The sequence below is a fragment of the Branchiostoma belcheri genome, unplaced genomic scaffold (genome assembly GCF_001625305.1).
Source record: "Branchiostoma belcheri isolate BF01 breed outbred unplaced genomic scaffold, Haploidv18h27 scaffold23, whole genome shotgun sequence".
NCBI lineage: Eukaryota > Metazoa > Chordata > Leptocardii > Amphioxiformes > Branchiostomatidae > Branchiostoma > Branchiostoma belcheri.
This window is the reverse complement of record NW_017803824.1, coordinates 863,118-884,960: the sequence shown is the minus strand read 5'-3', so window position 1 is coordinate 884,960 and position 21,843 is coordinate 863,118. Positions and strand designations below refer to the sequence as shown.

The 21,843-nt window shown below is 42.4% G+C and overlaps 3 protein-coding genes across 4 annotated transcripts; all 3 read left to right on the top strand.

Annotated features, from left to right (window-relative positions):
* The first annotated feature begins 1,272 nt into the window (after positions 1–1,272).
* On the top strand, positions 1,273–5,701 carry LOC109470672 (tumor necrosis factor ligand superfamily member 10-like). Its single transcript, XM_019769699.1, has 6 exons — positions 1,273–1,697; positions 2,589–2,628; positions 3,043–3,189; positions 3,709–3,844; positions 4,623–4,751; positions 5,510–5,701. The coding sequence occupies exons 1-6, from the start codon at positions 1,485–1,487 to the stop codon at positions 5,670–5,672; spliced, it is 828 nt and encodes a 275-aa protein (XP_019625258.1). The 5' UTR covers positions 1,273–1,484; the 3' UTR covers positions 5,673–5,701.
* A 2,226-nt stretch (positions 5,702–7,927) lies between these two features.
* On the top strand, positions 7,928–10,187 carry LOC109470676. 2 transcript variants are annotated; one of them, XM_019769706.1, is made up of 4 exons: positions 7,928–8,011; positions 8,805–8,870; positions 9,208–9,456; positions 9,941–10,186. In XM_019769706.1, the coding sequence occupies exons 1-4, from the start codon at positions 8,005–8,007 to the stop codon at positions 10,135–10,137; spliced, it is 519 nt and encodes a 172-aa protein (XP_019625265.1). In that variant the 5' UTR covers positions 7,928–8,004; the 3' UTR covers positions 10,138–10,186. The 2 variants fall into 2 exon arrangements, with proteins under 2 accessions (XP_019625265.1, XP_019625264.1); XM_019769705.1 differs by lacking the exon at positions 7,928–8,011 and adding an exon at positions 8,524–8,551 and having other exon boundaries at positions 9,941–10,187.
* A 1,435-nt stretch (positions 10,188–11,622) lies between these two features.
* On the top strand, positions 11,623–17,278 carry LOC109470540. The gene is made up of 4 exons (XM_019769504.1): positions 11,623–11,650; positions 14,881–14,946; positions 15,302–15,505; positions 16,173–17,278. Exons 1-4 carry the CDS (start codon positions 11,623–11,625, stop codon positions 16,376–16,378), a joined length of 504 nt encoding a protein of 167 aa, XP_019625063.1. The 3' UTR covers positions 16,379–17,278.
* Positions 17,279–21,843: the final 4,565 nt, after the last annotated feature.

The window sequence follows — 21,843 nt, the reverse complement described above, 5'->3', positions numbered from 1 at the left end:
ACTACAGATGTCGCAGTTCATTGGTCAACATAACAACCGTTGTAGTTCTACCGTAGCCATGACAACCATTGTATCTCTACTGTTACCATGACAACCGCTGTGCTTCTATGTGGTAACCATGACAACCGTTGTAGTTCTGTGGTAACCATGGTAATATAGAATCCACGAAACCTGCCATGTCAGCCAGCCATCACGAAACGTTAACGCTATCTGCTTGAAACTATATTTTTGTACTTTTAATACTTTTGAAGCGTGTTCCAGAAATAATACCTGAATATATATTTATAGAGTGACAAATGAAATGATGATTGTAACTGTCCTCATTTCTGCAGCAAGAAAATAAAAACCTATACATCGTTACTCCCTCACCTGTTGCAACTGTGTCTAGTCATACTGCAGCTGAGTAAAAGGATAACTAAACTTTTACCACGTTTATTAGACTTTGGATAGATTGATTACATGGTGTTTGTAGAATCATGGCTAATGTTGCTCGTTTTCTTATGATCGTCTGCTGTAACGTTGGTGGAGGTAAAGACCCTGCAAGGCTGACGTGTACGTAGATACAGCAACATCGTCATCGATATAGGACACGTGGAGCTTTTAACATCATCTACATCATCTACAAGGATGAAAAAGATATGCAGTCGGACAGTCGGAGACTGATGTCACCTACAACTCTTCAATATTTCATAAGTCACTAACGTTTCTGTGTGTGGTGGGGATGGGGGTGGGGGGTTGGGTTGGGTTGAGCACGCAGTACTGTACTAGCTATAAACACCCATGACTCGTATAAGGGAGATATAGGGCATACATGTCATGACAAGACCGATATCACACCTGTCCAGTATTCTAAATGTCAGGCCTGTCACACGGTATGGTCTTTTGTTTAGGCTCATCAACTTCTGCAAAAGTACAAAAGACGTGTCGATGACTCATCTCCAAATTAAAAGCATGACAAACGGTAAAAAACACTTATTCCGCTTCTCGACTGCTGTAGTTTATTAATAGTTGCACCGCTCGTGCAAGTAGTTAAATTGCACTTCTTGAAGGCAACATCGTTAATAATAGGTCTAAATCTGTGACTTTTGAATATTGAATTCGAAGATATTGAATTTACATTGACCACCGGTACACCTGGACTTGTTTGTCAACGATTTTTCGCGCCGGGAGGTGAGGGGGGGATTCCCCGTATGGGTCATAAGTCACAGGAGCGGTGCAGCGATTGGCTAACGGAACTTGTTTACCAGGTTGCACACTGCCAGGTACCTAAACCGTCACTGGGTCCCGGGGATTTGTCAAGGGTGGGGGCGCGGGTTTCTCTACTCTCCAGTCTTATCTTAGTCATATCTATATTTAACAAATCTTTTTAAGACAAATTTTTCCGTTGCATCACATGGCGAACGTCTGGAAAAAAGGTTTCGAGAACCACCTGATGATGTGCATTTGGCTTCGTTTGAAATACTGGCATAAGAACGACGTTTACCATGGTTTGTAAAGGCTACAAGGAGCAGAGATTCGGCCATGTTCTTGAGTTCATAGTGTTCTTCCAGCTCTTCCTGCTATTTGCCCTGTGCGTGAGTTTTGTAACTGTTACTGTCAACTTGAGCGCCGAGATTGACGGACTGAGGGCGGCTAAGCATTCTGGGGACGAGAGCTGGGAGAACTTGCACCCTGGGCTGACTGCTATCGTCAAAAATGTGAGCCATATTTTCAAAGGCAAAGCGCATGGTTTAAGCATTGAACACGTTCGTTTTTTTTTTATAAATAGGTCGAAGCGATAAGTATTCTCCCTTTCATATCATTTGTGCAAAATACCATGCACGTTAAAGAAGTTGACCGCTAGTAGTGGTAGCTCTGTGGTCAACCACTAAACCACAGGAAGTTCGTTACCCACATTTCCTACTGTAAATATGTGCATGTTCAGTTCAGTTCTAACCACGGGTTCCGGTCTAACGATTATGTACACAATAGAAAGGCACCACACCTGCAAGTTCTCACAAGCAGTAAGAGTTTAAGCACTTAAAATTAGCCTGAGAACAACATATTGTGTAAGCTGTACATATACAAATCCTCAGTCATCCCTGTTTCTTTCTTAAATCATCCGTAAAGGTTGATAATCTCTGACTTCAACACTTAAACACAGTCTTGTTTGGAGCCAAACAAGACATGGGAAAAACACATGATGTCATGTTGCGTTCAAATTACGTAACGTGGTGACTGGAACTTTCCATATGTTCCAGTTGTTGTGGGAAAGTCCGATATGTTTTTTTTTACTTTCACAATCGCATGTCTGTAATGCAAGACATGTACCTTTGTTGTTAGTCAATAGCGTGAAAGTAATTGTGCAGGTGGAAAAACAAGTTTTGTGGTCAACACCTTTAGAGGCTTACGTACGTGACCATACTATAGATGAGCTTGAAGACTTGTAATTTACAAACGGTTATACGTATAAAAACTACAGATTTACAGTCTTTCTACAAGTACTGTTGCTCAGGTAATGCTCGCTCACCAGGTTTCCACGGCGTTTGTTTGCTAAGTCATTGTAAGTTTTCACCTGTCAACACTAATGACACCTCGTTTGTTTGCAGGCCGTTGCGCAAGAGTTGGCGAATATCACAAATGACAAAGGTGTGTAGTCTAGGCGGTTAGCCTCAAGGCTTAAGACAATTTCATATCAATGTTTTAGCTCTTTTAATGTATGCATATATGATTAGAAATTAGCTAGTGAGTCTGGTGCATTCTGAGAGTGAAAAGAGTAGTGTCGTTTGTAAAAAAGACTAAGGTAGTATTATTTACATCAACGCTCTCTTCCTTTTTTAAATCAAGAGATAATGATCAAGAGACAATGATCTCGACAGTCATTCTCAACTTACAAAAAAAGACTTTTGACACTAACAACACATGTTATTTTGTTAATGTTTGGCCTTGTAATTCTATACTTAATATACCTTTGACAATATTGACACCAATAAATTTCACAACATTAATATGGATGACTTGAAATGTATGTCATTTCATGAGTTTTTTTATGTCTTTTTTAAGAGCGAGACAGAGAGCAGACCGGCCGTTTTACCCCGTACGGTCCCCTGGTGTACCTGCAAGAGCATGCCGGCAAGGGAGGCGGGAAGGAGCGGGGTTACCTCGCCAAGCCCATGGCGCACCTCACGGGGTCAAACAAGTCGGCATGGGGTATGCGTGGAATTTCAGTAACGTATAACTGTGTGGGTGTGTATAGAACATGTATCAGATAGCGAGAGAGGGGGGTAGAGGGAGAGGGAGAGGAGAGGGAGAGTCAGGGAGAGAGAGGCAGAGGGAGAGAGAGATTGAGAAAGAGAGAGATTGAGAAAAAGAGATATTGAGAGAGACAGCGAGAGATAGGCAGAAAGACAGGCAGAGGGAGAGAGAGAGATTGAGAGAGAGAGACAGAGAGAGAGAGATAGGCAGAGAGAGAGAGAGAGAAATGTTTTCGATATTCAACCATGTATGACAATCTCCATCTGTTCTTACATTTACATCTGCCTTAAAAGCGACAAGAAGTTGTACAAAGTAGCATATTAGTCCTTGTAGATAAGGTACTATGGACCCTCGCTGTAGCTGTACCTAGAACCTCTATAATTCATAACCTGATCTTCTATTCAGTTATCAATGTAGTAGTTTCTGACTGTAGTAATTAAGGTGCTAATGATCTTAATGTCCCTACCTGACCAGTACTCCGCCCTAAGACCGCCCTGGTGAAGTTGCGTGGTTGGGAGTGTGACCAGGGCCTGGCGACGCTCGCTAACGGCATGAAGTACGGCGGCGGACACATCCATGTGCCTATGGACGGCCTCTACTACGTCTACAGGTGAGCACGTGAGAGTTTCTCATCATGCCAAAATATCTTTGAACAAATGTTTGCATAGGCAATGAAAAACAGGTTGTACTTATGTGTACACATCTAATGTGTTACGCCTAAATGTTATTTACCGGTTATGAGAAACAAAAAAAAGAGGATTTGGTACCTGGCGTATTTAGATTAATATCAACACATTATGCCAAAATAACCTTGAACAGATATTTGCATAGGCAATGAAAAACATCGTGGGGGACATTAACTATTGGGGATCAGGATCTGTTTTTACAGTTTTAGCTCACCGAAAAGCTACTCTTCCACTGGTCGTGACAGAGGAGACAGGCACTATGTACAGTGTGTACAGAGAAAGAAGGTAGTTGTGGTGGTGATAACAAAAAACTTGTTCTCTTTATGCCTATGGATGGACTGTACTGCGTCTACATGTGAACACACTATCGTAAACTACCGCGAGAGTTTATCTCCCTATGCACGTTAAAGAACCCAGCACACTTATCGATCGAAAAGAGTTCAAACCTTACAGTCCGGTATTACGCAACTTGTACTTACATGTACAAACTGGTGTGTTACGCCTAAAGTTGATTTACCGGTTATGCGAAACAAACAAAATATGATTTGGTACTTGATGTATTTAGATTCATATCAAATCATCATACCAAAATATCTTATTGCATATGCATTAAAAACATCGTGGAAGGCAGGAACTCTTTGAAAGAAAATGTGCAATTTTAGTGATGGTAACAATAAACCTGTTCTCTGTTTGCTCTTCTAGCCAACTGTACTTCAGGTACATGAAAGGCGACGATGACACCAGGAAGCACATGCAGATGCTTCACTACACTTTCAAGAGAAGCGACACCTACCGAGTGCCACAGGAACTCATGAAAAGTGCCCGCACCAAGTAAGCATGTCGCCTAGTTACCAAATCTATAATAGCTCAAATAGCGGAGAGGATGTAGGACTCGGGAGCTATAATAGCTTTGGTAACCAGGCTAGTGATAAGCATGCCCCAACATCAACGTATAGCTAATTACAGCTCAAAAACGCCAAGAATAGGATTCACATATTGCTACACACTTTACCGGAAGAACTTTCAAACATACTGCAGTACACATGCATCTGAAACAGTCTCCCAGACAACGTGGTCGGCCTGATCACTGGCAACAACCTGCTGTCATTAAAACAAGAGTACACCAGCATCTTCTTTCCACCATCAGGACTTCTACATGTAGCTAGAACTTTGCAGTTGCTGTAAACCAATAATTACCCAGGAGTGTTATTGGACTGTTACAACCCAGGCTATTGTTGACGTTAGCACATTATAGAAAAAATCACACTTGCCAACATCTTTGGTGATAGAAAGTAATATATTCATATTTGCAGTTCCAGGCTAGAAAATAAACTGAATGTTCACCACCCCCCTCCCCCTGTGTTCAGGTGTTGGTCTAAGAAGTCCTGATTGTGGAAAGGAGATGCCGGTGCACTCTTGTTTCACGCAGGCTAACAGATTTGCACAGTTCCAAGAAAATATTAAACTGAATTTCCTCTCACCCATATCACGCTTGCCAACAGCTTTGGTTATAGAAAGTAATATATTCATATTTGCAGTTCCAGGCTAGAAAATAAACTGAATTTTCACCACCCCCTTCCTATGTGCAGGTGTTGGTCTAAGCACGCTGACTACGGGCTCCTGTCCACGTACCAGGGCGGCGTGTTCCGGCTCAGGCGGGGAGACAGGCTGTACGTGGCCGTCAGTAACAACAACGTCGACCTGGTCAGCTTCGAGGAGACGGGCAGCTACTTCGGGGCCTTTCTCATCTGACAGCTGACAATCATCTGGGAGACTGCTTCTTTATAGGCCTTATAGCCTTGGTCAGATAAAGTGGGAGTTGCACAGCGCAGAGACCTTTCCAAAAAGAAATGGATAAACACTCTTTGTGCTTCTTTCGTGATGCTTTGCGGAAAAGAGTTTATTCAAGTCCAACCAAGGGTAATTTTGTACCAATCCTTGATTTGATTTAATGTATTAGAGGCATAAAATGATACAGCCAGGACTTCCCAACTAGCAGGAGGCTTTTCTACACGTGTTCTAAACGGCTAAAAGGCAATAACAAAATTTACAATGCTCATTAAAATGTTTTTTTTACAACGTTCATTCGAATACGTTAACCGATGTAGCTTTTACGTGGATTATACAAATTATGCGTGGATTATACAAGTTATTTTGAATACAGAGACGTCCTCCGTCACCTTATCTTTGTTAAACTTCTTGTGCACAGGCCAGACAACATATATTTCAACTGGCGTACAGGGATCATTTTTTGCTGTGAAAGCACTTTTCCTTTAGTTTGGGTTAAAGTTAATTGTACATGTATGTGATAATCACAATCAAAGTTTGTCCCTTCGTACAGTCTGGGAAAAGAAGGAGAAAAGTAAAGATGTTGAACATCAAGTGTATGTAGGGATTTAAGACATGTGTTAGGGTCTCAGGAAGAAAGGCAACATCCAGACCAGGTTTATGGATTTATGGAGAATGTAAAAAGGCTTGACTTCTAAGATTTATAAAGAATCTTACTTTTGTTATCCAGATTTGCATTGCACTGTATTTTACTATATTATGACACTCTTAAAGAACTTTATTATTTTTGATTTTGAATAACTTACTAGATCGGTATCTTGGGCAACCTATATTGTGTCATAAATTTCCTACATTGTTAAAGAAGATTGAATTTAAGCATATAAATAGTGGTTAAAATGCACCAGATCACGATAGTGAGTTTATAGGTGTACGGAAATCATTACGTCTACATCGGTTCTAATGTTGTATTGCCGACTTATTTGGTGATGTTGTATGTCATGTACTAGTCTGTAGCTCTTTATACGTTTTAAGAAAAATTTATACTTTTTATACTTTTGTACATAGCTCAAACTGAGAAGGTTTTGGAATACCCACAAGTGTATTTTTTATGAGAGAATACATCAGTCGAAACAGAACGCTGTGGTCTTTTTTGTACAATATTGTTTAGTTAATGTATTTACACACACTATCGTTTTCAACATTACTTAACTTCCGAAGTGCCTAAGATTTACCACAGTACAATTCTAGTCAGCATAGTTAAGACGGTAATGGTCCTTTCCTCACGACAACATCATTTTAACCAATATACTGCATTCAATACACATATAGAGAAGATGATCCCTTTCATACTAGTACATGAATACACTTAACTTGTTGCAACTTGTGCAAACCCTGTTGTAATCACTTTATGAGAGGTAAACACATAGCAACGGACACACAAGGACATCGTCATGGAAGTTCAAAGGGCTATTTGTCAAGGACAAATATTTAGTTCAAAGTACGGTTCAAGCTTCTGTATACCTAACGGTTCGCACAAAACATGCAGTAGTTGTGTTATTTTGTTTATTACTAGCTTGTTTTCTTAGGAGCTACAAGCTAACAGCACTACATGCCCGTAGCCAGGATATTGAATGGGGGAGGGGGTCTTCCCACCGTCTATAATTGAATAAATGCTGGCGCCGTAGGGGGGGGGTCCGGTGGCATGCTCCCATGGAAAATTTTGAAAATAGAACCTTCTGAAATGGCATTTCCTGCGCTTTTGAGAGTATTTCAAAGGAAAAAAGATCAGAGATAACTTTTATTCAATGACAAAGTGAGCAGTTTTTCTAGGATTCCAGCCCCGCTGGTGATACAAATCAGTCCACCTTTTAAAGAAAAATCTTGGACCTTTAGAACCTTTTAAAGAAAAATCTTGCTCCTTTAGATAAAAAGTGCTACGGGCATGCACTAGTACTGGGGGCTCTGTACTGGTAACTCTATACAGAATCGTGAGAAACAGTATATCCCCATAGTGTACCGGACTCAACAAAGAGGACTTTTGTTTTGACTAAGGATATTTGTTTGGGGTGAATGTAACTCCAGTACGTCACTCAGGAGACAAACACAAAGGATCAATGTCACAAGGGAGGGGGGCGGCTGGTGAGTCACTTATTTTCCCGCCTCGGTCGGGTCAAACATTCACTAACATCATCGGGACGTCCAGATTACAAGTTTCAGTTCTTCTTTTGTCGTGAAGATTTCTTTGATAAAGGATAGGGAAGCTTGCCATTCTTCGTGCTCGGGCTGGTGATACAATATGGAAGGTGAGTGCTCATTATTACGGGAAAGACTAACTTAGAAGTTAAAATATGTTGTTGTTATAAGAAGCGAGAGGAGTTTGTGGGGGGGGGGGCACTATTGACAACTCTGAGGTGTACTTTAAAGATAAGATGGGGCTGTGAGCACATCGGGTAAGTTAGGTTTCACACATAGAAATACTAGGGCTGTATATAGAAAGATATGTAAGTGTGTACCGTATGTTACAGGTGTGTGGCAAGACCTACGATGGACAGAGGTGGGCGGGGCGGTCGATACTGTAGTGTACATTAACCCCCTAACCGCCTGATATTAGCCTGTCATAAAGTACACTAGTACTGGGGAGACCTTAAGTGATACTACAGTACATGGACATGTAGTATGCCAACAAATTTGCTACCGTTTAATCTGTGTTTAAGCCATAGTTATCTCACTTCCGCTTTCGCTGCCAACGTTATATTTGCCTTTCATCTGCACCAAGATTGTAAATGCCGTACCCCTGATCAGACAGTTCTGCAGTCTCATTGCACTGAAAATGCAGCGTAAATGTAAGCCGGTGAAATACAAATGCGTGCGTGCGTGTGTGTGTGTGTGTGTGTGTGTGTGACTATGTGTTGGGGAGAGGGGAGGGGGAAGGGGGGGGGGGTGGGCGTTGTTTGTGGGCTGGAACACTCACACAGTGTGGGTTTCACTTTCATTTTGAAGGGTAAGTTTCGTGCTCCTCCCGCCATGTTGCAATGTTATAGTTCATTAATGTAAAAGCTGGTCTATTAACTAATGTGTTTTATTTTATGTCCACAGTCTTCACATGTCAGAACTTCAGCCGCCTGCTATCCTTCGTCATCATCCTGTGTATGATCATCATAGGTGGGTACAGTCAATAGATTCTTTTGTGTTTAACTCTTGTCCTTGGCCTGCTGGCATTTTTTTTTCCATTTTCAAATAATTTGAAGTCTTATCAGGTCATAGACCTTTGACTTTTTTTGCCCTGTGTCGGCGTAGTGACTTTCGCAATCATTGCGTTTCGCTGTGGTGTGATGCGTTGCACGAAAAATACCCCCAAATCTCACATATACAGGGCGCTATTATATAAATGGTACTGTACGTGCAATCCATATACTGCATATGGGCTCCGTAGATCAAGGGTTTTTAAAAGTTATACACGAAAATATAAGAAGTGAACAAATTGCCGTACATCTTGCAGGTGGCGTGTACAGAGATGACTGTCCCATCAACTACCTGATCCCCGTCTACCTGATCGTGTACGGGGTGTTCCTGCTAGTGCCGACTATCGGTTCCCTCGTGCATGGCAGGAAGGACCAGGACGAGACGGGTGGGGAGACAGAGGGCGGAGGGTCCGGGGGGCTCGGTCCGGACGAACTGATGAAGTCGCCGGTGTTCTCCTGCGTCCAGGGAGTCGTGGGATGCTTCTTGTTCGCCTGGTTCATTGCGGGTAAGCACATATCGTGTATTTTTTTAGGCCTAGGAATCCAGAGTACCATGTGTTGTATCCAGAACCGTCCTTGATCCAGAACCATGCTCACGAGTACGACTTCTATATTGCACGCGTATCCAGAACCATGCTTGATCTGAACCCTAACACTACTGAGTTAGATAGGTACAGTTATGGTAGCCTTCCGGGCCCATGCCCAGGCTTTCGCCCCGTTCATCTTTACTGTCCTGGCCAGTTTGATAGCTCTGCACGGAGGCTTAGAGTTGCTAACGGGGATTGCAAACGTCTCAGCTTGAGGCCTGACAGAGGCTAAGCGGTGGTGTACTCTGACGTAGGGTATGATTGTGGGACATTATACCTGCCTGCTATATTTAAACAATATGCCAATACAGGCAACTAAAAACTGAATATCCAGCAAAATTTGCGTGTATTTCTGTTGTATTTCTGTTTATCATTTATTATATGGATTATCTTCACCCCACAGGTAACGTGTGGGTGTACTCGGCGTACCCGGTAGTAAACAGGGATAACACCACCAGTACGGCGTACTGTCACTTCGTGCTGTACGACTTCGCGTTCACCGTCACCACGCTGGTGTGGATCGCCTGCGCGCTGGGCCTGTGTGCCGGCGTCATCACCGTCGTCTGTTCGGTCGGGAAGGACGGGGAGGATATGTCATAGTTTAATAGGCTTAAGAAAATATAAATGTAGGAGATCACATTGTTAGAAACTGGCCTATGCTTAAAAGAGCTCTTAAGTTGGGGAGGTGGGTGGTATTTCCCATTTTTGTGTGCCGGCGTCATCACCGTCGTCTGTTCGGTCGGGAAGGACAGGGAGGATATGCAGTAGTTAGGATTAAAAAAAAACATTATCATAAAAGTTCATCTGCGTTGGTAGTTACATGTTTAAAGTTAAAACTTTAGATCCAACACAACGAAGTATCATGAAAGTTCATCTGCGTTGGTAGTTACATGTTTAAAACTTAAAATCCAACGCAAAGAAGTTCTCTCACCTAGAGCTTTCGACCAGTCACTCTAGCCTTCCTCGGTAGACTGACCCTTCACTCAACCGCGACGGGGGCCGACATCGTCTACAAGATACCGTTTGAAATAGGTTATTACACAGCGTGGTCCACCATTTTTGAGAGCTGTAAACCACTTAAAAGCCTTGCCATTGTTCTGTAGTTGTATTTGCAAAAGAAGTGGCTAGAATACATGATAGTATACGTGTATATGTGCATACATAATGTGTTTGACTTAGAACTGAATGTAAGGTACACGTGTAGAATTTGCAGAATATATATAGATACGGGAGGTCTCGGTTGTAAAATGTGCGTAATGTAACGTTATTATTGCACTTTAGATGGCTCAAAATGTCCTGGTGCTATTCTACCCTACACGTTGGGTACTAGGTGCGTGCCGCTGGATTTTATCTTGATCACTGCACTTCTGAACGGGCGGTCAAGCTTGTGCACACGTGTTTCATCTGTATCTTTAAATAAACGCCAATTTGAAAAAAAATCGTCTTGCATTTATGATAGACGTCACTAGTGCAGTGAATGCGAACAAAATGATTGAGTCTGAGATAACTTGTAGTCTATACTATTTCTAATTATCCCTGATTTTGAAGTGGTCCGACTAAAAACATAAAATTAGCTTGAGAAGTCTAATTCTGATTCCAGATGCTCATGTATGACGTGTTTGATACGATCTTTAATTTTATCAATGTCAGTAGTCAGATAAAAAAAGGGAAACCGGAGGGAACAACAAGTGACGCAGTATAGCATAACAACTCCAAAACATTACTTCGCTTTGCAAAACTTTGAGAAATTATTTTACGTAGCATTAACATCTCTTTCCATCGCGGAAAACATGTTTTGGGACGTACCACGAAAAGGAATGCTACACACTGTAAAAGAATCACGACCAGTACTACTCTTGTACATCTACACCAAGAGCCACTTGTAGTCCAGTACCACACGACTGTCACGAGAGGGTTCATTGCCCCCTTGTGTCATGAATACCAGCGGCGGGGTCAAAGGTAAGGCTGAAGTTTCCCCCAGCCAGGCTAGCGTAGGGCGGATTTCCCTCGCTGTTTTTACTGACAGAATTAGTCCAGTTCAACACACACGGACGGGGCGACTCACCCTGGCACATCTATGCCACCATGGGCGAGCAGGAGTCGAGCAGAACAGGTGAGTAACGTGTCTTGTCTTCTCCTACACACGAAAAAAGTTGTATACAGTAATCTCTGTAGGGAGGGGGGAGGGGGTTTCTCTTTTTAGCGAACGCCCACGAAAGCCCAAAAATTGTCGCACGAATCTTAAAATTTTTTGTGTGGTCATGTCCAGAGTGTGCTCCCGGGTGTCCATGCCAAGTTTGAAGCGAATCCATCGAGCCGAACTTAAATAAATCGAAATTTACTGGTTTTTTTCTCTTCTTGGCGAACGCCCACTTTACTTCCGGGTTCGCTGCGAACGCCCACTACTCTTTGCAAAATTTCGGCCCTCGCGCAACGCCGGCAAAATCCACCACCACAAATATGTTCCTATATGCCTCCCCTGAATTTCTGACAAGTTTCCGTGCTTTACGAGCTTTTAAAGTACCCATTTTTTGACAAAATATGCGCTGCGACGAGCTCGCCGCCTCAGCGTATACGTTTCACCTGGTCACATGACTTGCGGTCGGGGACTGTTCGATAATTTCATGATCAGCCGGGAGGGAGGACAGGAAGGGCAGAAAAACGCAATCTACCGCACAAAAGGGGCAGAATTTCGTGTTTGTAACATCAAACATAAATGATTTCCTTTCTTACATAATTTTCACCTCGGTTCTAGTAGTGACACCGCCGAATAAAGTACGCACTTTTGAAAACTTTTCAAAATACAAAAAGTACCTTATTTGAGGTTTTCCCCGACAAATCCAACGACTACCGACGAATATAGCGAAAACCGGCAAGGAGAATTGCACTACATCGATTCGTACATAAATGTCGGATGATAATGTTGACGCGTGAAAATAAAGTTAAACTTTAATAAATGAACGTATTTCATGTGTGTATCGTCGATATTGACACGAAGTTGCGGTAAAACGAGAAGACGCAAGGTAAGATAATCTAGGTCACTCACGTCGCGGTGCTCGGTCATGCTGACGGGATGGTCGCCAGCCAGCCGCCGATATCTCAGTGGAACCCGCCGAAAATAAATACCCCCGTAAGTATGAACGCAATTCTATTAAATAGATTTATGAGTGGTAAGATGGTAAGATTTAAAATGGTCCGCAAGTCGTCGTAACGTAGTGAATAACGTTACTAGTATAACATGACAGTTGCGCTTCAACTGATGGTCAGTTCTAATGCACTTTCGGCTATAGTTAAACACAGAAATCTTCAACAAATGTTATAGCCATGCCGTTACAAAGGTTCAAATGACACAAATCTTTTTACTTCGTATCACAAATCTATTTAAATATAAACAAATGCCGCAGAAAATTATTTTGTAGCGGGACTATACCAGCCAGTATTACGTTAAAATGATGGGTAGATGTACAAGGCATGGCCTTACAATGATAGGGGTTTTTGGGCGAAGTCTTTGAAATCTTTTGCTGCCCGCCGGTGGGTGGGGCCCGTGCGCGTGCTGCTGTGGGCGTGACGCCGCTGTGTCTGATCAGGACGTGCCGTCGTCTTGACAACACAACGTGGGAAGCAAGCGGCCAGAAGCATTCAATGCTGGAAAGTTTTTATTCCTTTGATTTTGTGACATGAGCAGTAGTTTACTAAACGAGATATTTTTCAAAAACTCTTTCGCTCGCGTCTCAGCAGTCTCGCTGTTGTTTTGGGTTCGGTGTCAAATTTTAAATACGGTAGCACATTAAAATTCCCCGCCCGGTCGAACTTCTCCGCCTCGATCATTTGTTGCTCACTGATTGGGCGGTCAATCAGCGCGGACGTGGTTTACAACGAACGTGGCGAGCGGCGCCGACAAAAATTAAGGGCCCCCTCCGTACTGTAACGTTGCGTCTGTCTATAGTTCAGCAGAACAATTTTACAACATGGTAATTGCGCCGGCGGTGTCACTACTAGAACCGAGGTGAAAATTATGTAAGAAAGGAAATCATTTATGTTTGATGTTACAAACACGAAATTCTGCCCCTTTTGTGCGGTAGATTGCGTTTTTCTGCCCTTCCTGTCCTCCCTCCCGCTGATCATGAAATTATCGAACAGTCCCCGACCGCAAGTCATGTGACCAGGTGAAACGTATACGCCGAGGCGGCGAGCTCGTCGCAGCGCATATTTTGTCAAAAAATGGGTACTTTAAAAGCTCGTAAAGCACGGAAACTTGTCAGAAATTCAGGGGAGGCATATAGGAACATATTTGTGGTGGTGGATTTTGCCGGCGTTGCGCGAGGGCCGAAATTTTGCAAAGAGTAGTGGGCGTTCGCAGCGAACCCGGAAGTAAAGTGGGCGTTCGCCAAGAAGAGAAAAAAACCAGTAAATTTCGATTCATTTAAGTTCGGCTCGATGGATTCGCTTCAAACTTGGCATGGACACCCGGGAGCACACTCTGGACATGACCACACAAAAAATTTTAAGATTCGTGCGACAATTTTTGGGCTTTCGTGGGCGTTCGCTAAAAAGAGAATGCGGGGGGGAGGGGCATGTTGTTTACCAGGTTGTGAGTTTCGATCTGATAAATATTTGCCTACCGTTTGTACTAGTATGGGTGTATGAGTCAACCAGAACAGGTGAGCAGCGTGTGTTATGTACTCTGCACACGAAGTAAGGGTTGTTGTATACAGTAGTCTCTGTGGGAAGGGGGGAGGCGAAACGTTGTTTACCAGCTTGTAAGTTTCGATCTGACAGTCAGAAGTTGTGTATATACAAATTTTGGCTATATGTATACGTATGTTGTGTATTGATACACGTAACGTTACTATTGTTGCCAAGATCATGAAGATATCGAATTAGTATTGTCATTCACCGTCGATATATACTAGCTACGTTTGTATTTGCACGTACACTAAGTTGGTCACTTCACCACCCTTTTGAAACATTTATTTATAATAAATTAGACGTCTCGTTGTACCTTCATATTTCAGCGATGATAGGGTTAATAATTCTACTTAATGTACTGTGGTACAGTAGAAAGCGTTTCAGTTTGATACTGTACAGTACGGTGTACACAGGAATAGATCTGATCTGACCCGTATCGTATCTCCTATTCACCTGTCGTGTTTGTTGACAGTGGTTGTACACCTATATTTTAGCCATGAGGTTTTAATAATTCAACTTAGTACTGTGACATAATAATCATAGAAGCGGTACAGTTTGTTACTACACAGTACTGTAGTACTGTATGTGTACACATGAATGGATCTGATATGACCCGTATCGTATCTCCTGTTCACCTGTCGTGTTTGTTGACAGTGTTCGTCTGTGAGACCTTCTGGCGACTGGTCTCCCTCGCTATCAATGTGGCCATGGTTGTCGTAGGTGAGTATTACGTCGTGCGAGGGTCTTGCGATCGTCGTAGGATCGTTGTACGATCGCAATGTGAGGACATTCTTGGAATAGGGCAAAGGGTCTAGAAAATGTGATGCCAAATGCTACCATAAATGCACAATAAAAGTTTATTGTAAATACATGCCCGAGGGCTAATTGCAGGTACAAACAACATGAATTTAAAAAGAAAATACTAGTACTATGGTATGTGAAACTACGTCTAACATTATACAGTAACTACATTCTACATACAACATGCATGGTACTATGGTACTATGTAACGTAACTTAACCATACGTTGTACCCGTTACAATTGTCGCGCAATCATAAAGTTCTTCTATGTCAGGTTCCCTGTACGTCCACGACTGTCCAGTCCAGTACATGATCCCGGTGTACCTGATCGTGTACGGGATCTTCCTGCTGCTGCCCACCTTCACGGCACGGCACAAGACGGGAGCCGGGGAGGAGCCGCCCGACGTGCTGCAGTCCCCCGCACAGTGCTGCTTCCAGGGCGTCGTCGGCTGTTTCCTCATCGTCTGGTTTATCGGAGGTTTGTACTGTGTTGTAGTCTGTTAGTAGTGCTGTTTACCTGTTTGCTGGAACTAGTTGCGGACTTATAAAATGTTTATGTTAAAGTCCAAAAACAACGTATCTTGCTTCTAAATCCTTATAATGCAATGCTCGCTACAAAATTTTGCTGTAAAGATGCCCAATTTTCCATTGGGAAATGTTAACTGAGAAGTCCCTTCCGCGTACTTTATATACGCATGCCTTGGATTTAGCTCCGCTACCATAAATACAATCAGAAGACCATGGATTGTTGAATTCCACGGCCGTGGAATTGACCACTTGTAGTGGTGAAATCCATGGCCGCAAGGGCCGCCAAGGCCGAGGATTTCACCACTTAAAATTGTCATACTAAAAGCTCCTTCACGGCCATTACATGGATTTCACCACCATAGGTGGTCGACCAATGCATTCCACGGCCGTGGAGTTGAACAATCCACGGTCTCCGGAAATAGCTCAAGATGTAAAAAAAAACATGCAAATGCCAGTATGGACCGATCCGGATCGAACACATAGAACGTGTTCGAAATAGAACAGGGGGTTCGATGCGAACACATCGAACGTGTTCGAAATAGAACAGGGGGTTCGATGCGTTCGATCAGGATCGGTCTACTGCACAAAGATGCAAAACAACGTTTTTTTTCCCTAAGGAACCAGTTGGGTGTATCCTGCCTTTCCTGTGGTGGACATGTCCAACACCACCAGTTCTAACTACTGCCAACCCGTCCTGTACAACTTCGCCTTCACCGTGACCACAGCCACGTGGGTGGTGGCAGGCGTCGGGCTCGTCGCCTCGCTATGTTACCTCGGCTATACGCTGGTGCGTGGCGACCAAAATACATACAGCGAGGTCTAAATTGTATCTATTAACGTAACTATGCGAGAGTAAATTTGAGTAAGTGAATTGAAACAAAAGCAGCAAAAAATAATTATGTTTCATTTCTGAAGAAAAGTACCACAACAATGATTTTATTATTTTCTGACACTTAGATGTTAAGAATATGCTGTGTACTAATACACATCTTTACATATGTAAACCTACGAAAATATTTTGGTGCACTGGTGCACCCACAGAAAGAAAATTGGGTGCACAGCTCCAAATTTGGGTGCACTAAGGTGCAAATGTACCCAGTTTTTCGAGCTCTGCTTTCGTTATTTATAATCAACATCGTAGGCTTGCGTAGCTTTGAGTCAAAGTGTTTGATCATGATACATTTCTGATAGGTTTCAGACCCTATGTTGACTTATTTTGTTTGCATTTTATATTTACGTTTGATACTTGGTATTGTATTGATTTTGTAAATATGCAATGTTGAGTAGACTTTTGACTTTGATTTCTAAATGGACTTAAACCTATTATATAATGTAAATAATAAATTGATGCGCAGAATCATCACAAAATTATCTATAAGTTCAAGTAAACAAATGATTGAAAGTATAATTCAATCTTATCGAACGATTTTGACTGTTATTCTTAATTAGCAGTTCAACCAATGATAGCATTGTAATTACTGTTCCACCAATGACACAGTAGCATGTCCGTAACATATTTGCATTTACATGTTTTTAGTTTGCATTGCTAATGCGATGCCTCTCAATATTGCTAGGGGGCGTAGTAAGAACAGCAGGAGATGAATTGAAGCATAATTGTTAGAAGTCGTAGGTACCTTGGCCAGTATGGTTTTCATTATTCTGAATGAACGTTTATCGCCAAGATCATAAAATGTATTTTGAAAACATGAGAGTTGCCACATTACCAGTTTTGCCTTCTTAATTAACAGTCGTAGTTATTTTTATATCTGTTTCTATACGCGTACGTCAATCTCTGGTCGTTAGAAGACACACACTTGCCTATCATCTTCTGTTAGAAATTACTTACTTACTAACTCTTAGATATGTTTTAGAAAATCGTAAAATGATTGTTTATTCACCACCGAGAAAGAAAAATAACGGACAACGCAAAGTGCATTAACAATCTATAATATTCATTACTTCTAAGTACGAAAATATTGTGGGTTTGTGTGTCTGTCCAGGCAAACTAGGTTGATAGCACGTGGGTTGGGGTAGATTAACAGGCAGTATGACAGAAGGTCAAAGGGTCAGACACAGGAAATGGGGTAAACTTCACGGTCACAAAGCCCCAAAATTCTTCCCCGAAGTCTGAAATCGCCCTTTCTTTTAATTTCGTGGATCGGTTAACTTTGAAAAAGGATTACCACCCAGTGGGAGATAAAACATTTCCATCCAACTGGGCTCAGGGCAAATTGAAATTCTAATTTATAGCCAAGATATATATTCCATAAATTTCTTTGCTAGCAGAACTAGAAATGCAATTTCTTGTTCGCCGATGCCTGTTATTGACGATGTAACTCAGCTGTTCAGCCGTCTGTATCTGTACAACCGATATTTAACCGACATTCGGCGTCTGTCTCCTTTCGGGTGTCTACACTTGGAAATAGGTATAAAGTCATCAATATCTACATGTACACGTGCCCTCTCTCGTTGATAGCTTTATTTCATATGGTTTTTCAGGAAACCATTCGTAAAATTGCGTAAAACATTATATTTATTGCATTCTGTAACAAAGTGAATATGTCAGACGAAATACTGGTACGCATCTCTACCCCGGCGTCGTTTTACGACAATATGTCAAAGGAATGGCTGTGTTTTCCAGCAATTTGTTACGATGACTACTGACCTTTTATGTCCTTAACATGTGTGTTACGGTAAATACTAACGATTTAAAATCACTGCTGTTCATTTGACGGTCTGAGGAAGTGACTATTGGACCGTTCTGGCTGGGTAAAATGTGGGGTCTGAGAAATGTCACCCGTCTGTTTAGATTAAGGTGTCTACACTGTGTAATTTTTATATACCATAGACGTTGGTAGTCAAATCTCACGAGGATGATAAAGGGGACCTCTATGTGATAACTTGTATAGCAAAAAAGGATAAAATAGAAAGGTAACATTTGCAAGGCGAATGCATAATGTTTACCTTAGCATATGGTCTGCTCTGTTAATTCTCAAACACATTCATATATATGGTCAGACGGGAGTCTAAATCCCTTCTGCTATAAAATTACAACATGATGTAATCCAACACTAGTTACCATGGTAACAGACACAATATTGGTTCAGGTCATTGAGGTCACTGTTTGGAGAAGAAGAAGAAGAAACGTAGCAAAACAATATATTTTCCTTCGGTAAACATAATTAACGGACTTAACAAGTTTGACTCGTTTGAAAAGTACTGTAGTAAACGGAATAGTAAGTTAAAGATAAAAAAAACCTCTGCAATTTCCTGAATACATTGTAGATAGCATGCGTGACAAGTCAAACTTTTGAGTCTTTGAGTGGTACTGTGCAGCATGTGCGGGTAATTTTCCCGTGTAATGTGGGTCTATATATTGATTCCATGGCACGGCGCCAACCTTCCATTGTACAGGCGCTTTTACTGCGATGGTTAAAAAAAACTCTACTACAGATGACTTTGACGTTTTTGAAGCCCCCAAATTTTGAGGTTTTTTTTAAACTGCTGATTAATAGCTTAATTTGTACGAAAATCATTGCGCGGGTGTGTGTCTGAATTCCTGTTTCCAAATTTGGGCCGAGTCGACCAGGGAGATGGGCCGAGTTAGCTGGGCCGACTTGGTAATGGTCCGAGTCGTCCGACATTCAGATGACCAGTGCTGGTATCAGCACTACTCATATCTTTTATTGTGGGGCTATGTTTTGCTTGTAACATTTGCACAAGGGTAGATTTCGTAGCGTACAACAATGTCATAAACCTATGCGTGAAAAATGATGTCTTGATGGTAGCACCCAGGCTACACTGATCGTAGTTTTAGCCCTGCGCCAGGGTAGCTGCCTATGGATGGATGCCCAAGTGTGTGGGTCTCAACCTGTTATCCACCTTAAACAAATCCACGCGAAGACCACCGTGTCAACTGTGATCCTCACTCAGGTGTAGGGACCGACACGGTCATCCTACTCGGAAAATCTGTATCTGTATATCTGTACAAGAATCTGTATCTGTGCAAGAATATGTATCTGTACATGAATCTGTATCTGATTGCAAATAAAGATATAGAATGATTGCCATAGATTAAGAATATACAGAAATAGCGCCCATGATCACTATTAAAAATGGTTTGTCGTCTTTTACATCGTACTTTTCGTTCCCAAAAGCTGCCCGACCGGGCCCCGGTTTGGAAATGTGACCTCAGCATTACCCAAGTCTCACACGTACTGTTGCCCCGGTGCAATAGCTCAATTGGTAAAGTGTAGCGTACTCGCTTTGTAACCGGGAGGTCGTGAGTTCAATCCACGGCCGGGTCATACCAAAGACTTTAAAAATGGTACACACTTCTTTCTCTGCTTAGCACTCAGCACATATGAGAAAGAGTGTGGGAAGGTCAAGCACACAGCACTACCAGCAGACTACCCCCTGCTGTAGTGCCCTGCACAATTGTGTGTCGCCCAAGGGCTACGGAAATGGACATGGGCACCAAAACCCTATGCTGTGCATGGAGCACGGGTAGACACGTACTGATCGCAGTCAATGACCTCTTATAGCACCGCTCTCCCCGTGAGGTGTCCTCACATGAAGGGGAGACGCGCCGTAATAAAAGTCGATCTCAGGCTGCTCGATCAATTTTTCATCACTCAAGCATGCCCTTCGCGTCTTCCACCCAGACGCTGTTGGAGTAGCGCCGCTATCAGTCGGAGATTAAAACTCTACTCCGACATCGTAGCTGGAATTGTCGGTGGCAGGTTGTGTGATAAAGGTTAGTGCAGGGGCAGTGTCGACGCGTGATGGTACTACTAACCTGTATCTGTATCGGTATAGACGGTATAACACACCAGCTTCGCAGGCACGCGGCGCGGCGGCAGCTAGCTATATCACACCGAACGACTTGTTACACTAAATCTTTGCACATTTAATTGCAGGAGTTGTTTAAAGCTTTCTGGTGATGATACTCCAACTGTGCTTGGTGGCAACGAGTTCCAGTCTACGATAGTTCTGGGGAAATACGAGTTTTTGAATGCCTCAATTCTTGGTTGATAACTCTGCTAACGTTTCAATGTAGACACGTCTGGACCGCACAACGTGTGTACTAACATCCCTGGTCCTAGTTATCGCCGTATTTTCCAATTTGTGACTTGTCATGGCAATAGATTTATAAACAAACCGCAACTTTACAATTTGTTAGTCATAGGATCATTGCACTATACCTATACTATTATGTGCAATATATCTTTTGTTTGTTGACGATTGCTGTACTTTGAGGTGAGGCATGACATCGAACATGGGGATAATTAGGACCGGGGATGTTACATATGTCCACTTTTAGGCTTGACTTCAAAAAGAATTACTAGAACGCAAACGTCTCCATCAAGGCAAGTCAATATTGTTCTCTAAATAGGAATTACTTACTTAAGACAGTATTTTAAGATGTCTATATCGTGTAAGTTAACGCATGTAGCCGTGAGAGTTTCTGCGCGGTTCCATGAAGTTTTTTTTTTTTCGTTTCGAACAGAGCGATAGAGAAAATATTATTTTGATGGTCTGTCAACTTTTGGAATTTTCATTTGATTTGATTTATTTTATTTTATGACGATTTACCACATTTGTGGAAGGATTGACATAACAGGTGACTATCACCTCTTCAAAGATGTCAATCCCGAGACCGGACTGTAAGGTTTGAACCACTCACACCATGGACCAGGAAGGTCCCCTACTCTTTTCGAGTGTGGTGGGTTCTTTAACGTGCGCGGGGTGTGGCTTTCCCAAACACGGGACCTCCATTTAACGTCCTATCCGAGGGACGTCCCTAACCGAAGCTAGGTACTCAATTACACCTGAGTGAAGTGAGGAAAGTCGATTTGTTGACGTCTGATCAAATTCCTATGTCTATTTCAAAAGTGAATGAAATCTTTATTTAAAAAATCAACTTTGCAGACGTGTTGAATCTCTTCAGACACAACTGAATGAATCGCGTTGAAGAATTTACAGATAGATTAATAACATCGATCCATCCATTTTCGCCGGGAAACAGTTTGTCGGAAATGGTGACGTCGTGCTGCCCATGCATCCTTCTCGCCCGTCTGCGGTAAGTCGTGAAGGACGCTGTGTATCCCTCCATCCATCCCGGCCGTGCAACGGCGGGTTGTTTGTCACGGTGGAGACCGTACATCATGGCACAGTGATCCATGCACATTCATCAGGCCTGTATCAACCCCCCGCACGCAGCCTTAGGCCACAGCAAGTCATTTTTATGGATGGCATCAACGCGCGCATAAATTTGCACCTGATTTT